The 5967-nt window shown below is 39.4% G+C and overlaps 1 protein-coding gene across 1 annotated transcript; it reads right to left on the bottom strand.

Moving 5' to 3' along the window:
• Nucleotides 1-3336: 3336 nt before the first annotated feature.
• On the bottom strand, nt 3337-5303 carry FANCF (FA complementation group F). The gene has a single exon (XM_035012457.1). The coding sequence runs from the start codon at nt 4988-4990 to the stop codon at nt 3914-3916; it is 1077 nt and encodes a 358-aa protein (XP_034868348.1). The 5' UTR covers nt 4991-5303; the 3' UTR covers nt 3337-3913.
• Nucleotides 5304-5967: the final 664 nt, after the last annotated feature.

Here is a 5967-nt window from a genome sequence, read left to right on the forward strand (position 1 = left end):
AATTAAAAAAAAAATCAAGCTCAGATTGTATTAGAGAAATTCTACAAAACTCTCAAGGAATTGATCATTCCAATTTTATATAACCCTTCCATACAATAAGAAAAATAGAAACAGTCCATAATTCAAATGGTATGGACAATATATCTTAATTTCAAACAAAAGTAAGAATAAAATATTACAGGCCAACTTCACTTATGAACTGAGAATCAAAAATCTAAACAAAATATGCATGGAATTAACAGAATATTAAAAAGTTAATACATTTGACTAAGTTGAATATCCCAGAAATGAAATGACAAATTATCATTAGAAAAGATAGCATAATAAAGGTGGAAATAGACCTCAACATTTTCATCTCATTAAATGTAGGAAAAGCATTTAACTAATATTTATTTAGGACAGTCTATAATCAGTGCAGATTTTCTTTATTTTATTTTTAAGGACTAAATATGAGAATGTTTGATAACTTTATAAAATCTAGAAATGGCATGTACATTTATTCTAGCTATAGAAATAGTGGACATATGACCAAAAGATGGAAAGGAATACATAGACATTAAAATAGTGCTGAGGTGACAGGATATTCCTTTAATATTGTTATTTATACAACAAAAATGTGTTTACTGTATTAAACTCTCAACCCCATTTTATTTAATTATTTTTTAAAGATTTTATTTATTTGACAGAGAGAGAGACAGAGAGGAAACACAGAGAGCCTGATGTGGGGTAGATCCCAGGACTCTGGGATCATGACCTGAGCCAAAGGCAGACGCTTAATGACTGAGCCACCCAGGCGCCCTTCTCAATTTCATTTTAACCTCATTTTCTTTTTAAATTTATTTTAATGGTCAAATCTAAATAATAAGTTTCATTCTTAGTTCTCATTTTATTTTTATGTATAGTTGCTCTTCATAAATACTAATGGATTAAATTTACATAATTTACAAACATGTATTTGTATTTATCAACCTAAAGAAAATAAGTGAATATGCCTGTTTATAACTTCTGAAATCATTTTCATATGCATTATCATTTTATCTTTTAATTATGCTAAGTAGTAGAAAAGGTGGCATTTTTCCATTTAACAGATGAATAAACTCTCATTGAGAGAGTGAAATAACTTGGTAAAAGTTATAGCAGGGGGTAATAACCCAAACTTAATAGAATATTGAAAAAATATAGGGAATAAACTGAGGGTTGCTGCAGGGGAGGTCAGTGGGGAGGATGGGGTAACTGGGTGATGGGCATTAAGGAGAGCGCTTGACGGAAGAGCACTGGATGTTATATGCAACTGATGAATCACTAAATTCTACCCCTGAAACTAATAATATACTAGATGTTAACTAAATTGAATTTAAATACAATATATGTGCCAGACCCTGTGTTAGTTGGGAGTTTACAATGATGATACAGATCCTTTTAACTAAATATTGGTTTTCAAATCACCAATCACCTAAAATCACCTAGAAAGTTTGTGGAGCAATTTAAGTTAGAAAATATCCAGATCTACATTGGCTTTACCACCATACAATGTTGGACAAATGTTGAGATTCAATTCTTGAGTCTCAATTAATAAAATTGGAAGCTCACAGCACATTGCCCTGTCTTACAGAGTTTCTGCTAGATGATTTAATTGTAAAACTCTGTAAACTATATAACATCATACATATGACACCAAAAATGTGACAAATTTATTCGCCAAAAGCCAAATCTTAGGCATTTTCCATTAGAATCAGAATGAGTAGCCAGCACATAGACAACAGCATTTAGATTTGAAATAGTCTAATACACTCAATAAATATACAACCAGCCCGAAAAGTGCTAAGAGAACACTGAGATGTATGTCCTCAAATAATACTAACAGCAATACAACAGACATGAAGTCATTTTATTTGCCAACTCATGAGAAGCTTGAAATTATTTCTCATTCCTTCCTCTCCCTTTTTCTTATAGATTCCTAGAGAAATAAGATTGCTATAATCAATAGCATATTTTCAAATATTTAATTCTGTTTAAAATAAGATAAAGAATACAGATTAAGGTTCTAATCCTGGTTTCATTTATGCAAACATCTGGAGTACCTACCACATGCCAGGCACTGTGCTAGGCTCTGGGGGGAAAAGAAAACAAAACAGATAGGGCTTCTGTTCCCGTGTTACTTATTTTCTGTGTGCCCTTGGGCATTCTTCTTGATCTCTTTCAGCCTATACCCTGATTTATAAGAATACAGTCTTGGTATGAAGATTAGACAAGATTATCTATGTAATGAACATAACATAGAGCCTAAAATAAGATATGCTTAGGTATAAATATGGATTTTAAAATTTTCTTAAATCTATATCAATTTTTATCATTTTAAATAAGAGTATGCAATATAGCTGCAGAAATAGGGAAATTACAAACTGTCATTCTCTAAAGCTAAACCTTAGAGTTATGGGATTTGGGGTTGAGTCAACATTAGGACTTGCCCCTATAGAACTTCACTAGGTTGTTTCCTGAAACAGTTCATGTAACTGACAGAAGGAATTGCCTTTCTTCTTGCATTAATGGCAAACAATCTAAAAGATGGTCTACATGGATTAGAGGTAGAAAAAGGAATCAGACCACAGGAAAATAGAACCTACTACTGTTAACCTAGGATTATCTAAAAAAAAGTGTACATGCTAGTGGAACAGTAGCTCACTCCACGTTCTATTATAGAGTTAAAAATTCCACAAGATTATACAACTCCTCATTCTAACTACGTTTCTGGAAATTAGGAATTAACTTTCTGAACATCCCTACGTTTTCAAAAAAAATCTTGCTACCAACTAACTTGGATAGGGACAAAAATATCTTTATAAATGCAAAGTTATATCCCCCTAATAAAAGTTAATAAAACACTCAAGTTTGGAGATTGGGAATCACTCTACCAGTTGTGGAGCATCTGGGTAAACTCACAAAATTAGGTTCCTACACACACGAGACAAATATTCTAAACTGTTCCCATAGGGCAGCCATTAAGGAAAAAATGAGGAAATTTAACTATTTTAAACACTTCATTTAACACATGAGGCAACTGTAGCACCAAGACTGTGATTTATTAATCTAGTCAATGGCTGAAGCACTAAAATCTGGGTCTTCTAATTCATATTTGGTTTGATTGTTTTACCATCAAATGCTAAATCCAAGGGCATATATTTGTATTTACTATACCTTAAGCAAATTTTTTTTTTTCTCATCCTTAAGTCAGTGCTTTAAAATATTGTTTGGTAAAAAACAAAAAACAAAACAAAACAAAAGAAACCTGTTTGGTCTCTGAATTTCAGAGAGCAGTGATTTGCAGAAATAAGAAACTCATTGAACAACACAATTTTAATACATGTTGAGGCTGGCTAATTGGTTAGGATACTAGGTTAAAAAGGCCAAAGTCCAGGGTTTAAACTCCAAACAGGCCAGTTAGGTTTTCAAACGAACATTTTTTGACAACCCATGTTGTTGGTTAAAGGAAACTCTTCACTACTGAGCGGTGGGTAAGGGGGAGGGGGGCTACAAAAGTAAGCCATACTTATAGAAAAAAAAGGTGGTTTTGTCACTTTTAAAAGTACACATCTTTTCAGCATTCTTAGGAAGGAGCCTTCTAATAAGCAAACTATTGTTAATCTCTTGGCTTTAAGTAGGATCCTTCCAATGTCACTCCTCTATCCACAAAATCCATGACAGTACAAGCCAGTTCCTTTACAAATTATAAATTATAATCCTATTATAAATTAGCACCTAAAATAATATTTTGGACACTTGAACGTACAGATCTGGAGCAAGCACTGGAATTTTAATTTTGTAAACTATACCTACAAATAATAACAGAACACCGCCCATAGTGAACTGGGGCCTGGGCTGAGACCTAAAACTTTTGTTCCCCCCAACTGCACTATCACGACGCACTCCCAAGAGCTAACAACAGGTCTGTCCAGATGCTGAGACCAGGGACTTGGAAATCTCCATCTTGCGCCTTGCAGGACTCCAGGGCAGTTAGAACTTCATCTTTGAGAGGTGGAGGGGCCTGACAGAGGCTTTGAAACCTGCCGTACAACTCCTCCCAGGACACGTGTTGGGACTCAGCTCCAACCCAAGTGCCTTTCTCAAGGTCGTAGCGCAGGAGTCGACCCCAGTCCGTAAGCAGACCCAGGTAGGCCCGGGAGAGCTCTGGATGGCGGCCTGCCACCGAAGTTAAAAGCCCGACCGGGAGGTTGTGGCAAAAGGCAGCCATGACACCTGACTTCGCCAAAAGCCAACGGACCAGCTCCTGACCCCCCTCTCCGGGCGTTTTGGGGGTGCCCAGCTCCAACTCTTCTCCCTGGGGCCGGGGAGACGACGGGGGAAGCAACAGCGCGACCGCTATCACCTTCAGAAAGTTGTTCTGAGGCAAGCGGTCCCACAGAGCGCCGAGAAACCTGCTGGGGCCCTGGGCTTCGGCCTTCGGCACCTCCCGCAGACGCTCCAGCAGCAGCTCCGCCTGGGTCTTCAGCACTGCGTCCTCAAGCACCGAGTTCTCTCCGTAGCCGACGAAACGCAGCATGTGGACGGCGGAGCCGCGGCGGGCGAGGCGAACCAGGCTGCCTTGAAGCGTCTCCTCGTCGGCGTCCGGGACGCCAGGGCCCGGAAAGAGCTGCTGCAGCAGGTAGTGATAGGCGGCATCCCCGAGGGCCCGGTTCTCCAGCAGGCGCAGAGACAGCAGGCGGTCACAGCGCCCCAGCGCCTGGAAGTTCGTCAAGCCGGGGACTGGAGCGGACCCAGGGGCGCCGTCCTGTCTCCCCCGCTTTTGCAGTCGCCGTTCCAGAGCCGTGCGAATGCGGACATGGCGGCCAAAGCGACTGTGGACGTGGCGCAGGTAGCGAGCCCACTGCAAGGCCCGGCGCACGGTTGCGGGGTCCCAGGTGCTGACGTGGGTCGTGCGGGAGACGGCCAGAAGCTCGGAGAAGCGCTCCAGGTGTTGCAGGATCGATTCCATGGGGGCGTGCTTACTTCCGCGTTCACCTTGGAGACGCCGACTCTCTGCGTGCCGATTGGAGCGTCCGTGTAAGGATACGCCTCTCTACGACGCTATTGGATAAAGTCCTTATCAATCTCACATCGGCTTTGATCCGGGTATTTTGACCGCGGGAAATTTAAACTGGAGAAAAGGCCCGGCCGTTTTACTTTCGCCGCCAATATTAAGGAGGCCCTTGGGGCTGGAGGAGAATAAATGTGGGGCGTCCTAGAGAAAGTTCCCGGAGTCACGTGTGAGATGCTGTTAGTCACGAAAGTCTCCGTGCTTCCTTTCACTTTGGAAATAATCCCTAGTAGAAATTTCCTGAGCTTTGCCTGAGAGTCTGTGCTGAGGTTTATCATAATTGGGTAATGCCAGACGTGGTGTTAATATTAAATGAAGGCTTTAATTAACTCAGTTTAATAGAAAATGTACTGGCCTCCAATTAATTAATGCCTTCATGTTGTTCTTTCATTTTTAAGAACTGAAGCCCAGATTAATTGGAACAAACAAAACTTATTAATACTTCACTAAAAATTTTAAAGGAACTTAAGTTTTCATTTCAAAATTGCACTATTTATTTTTGTTTTCATTTTTTCCATAGCAAAATAGCTCAGTTGAATTTTGTTTCACACAAACAACTAATTGAGCAAAAGTGACAGTTAAGAGCAGATACCAAAAGCAAATACCTGACTAAGATTGTGGGAAGAGAGAGGGGAAAGAAAAAAGGATCTATTTTGGGAATGTCATCTGGATTATTCACTCATTTATGCATTCAACAAATATTTATGTGCCAACTACTAGAGGTTGCATTGTCCAAATACCCACAACAATTTTTAACTTACTGATGTTGATGACACAGCTCATTTGAGCTGAGTTCCTTTACAGTCCTAAAGATACTAGCCAAAACTCATTCTAATTTAAGTAGGCAGAATTGATGTTTTGTTTTGTTTTAACAA

This window comes from Mirounga leonina, unplaced genomic scaffold, assembly GCF_011800145.1.
Source record: "Mirounga leonina isolate KUSES-001 unplaced genomic scaffold, KU_Mleo_1.0 Mir_166, whole genome shotgun sequence".
Taxonomy (NCBI): domain Eukaryota; kingdom Metazoa; phylum Chordata; class Mammalia; order Carnivora; family Phocidae; genus Mirounga; species Mirounga leonina.

What these genes read in the sequence shown, in the direction of transcription:
- FANCF (XM_035012457.1), bottom strand. Translation starts at nt 4,990, where the DNA reads ATGGAATCGATCCTGCAACACCTGGAGCGCTTCTCCGAGCTTCTGGCC.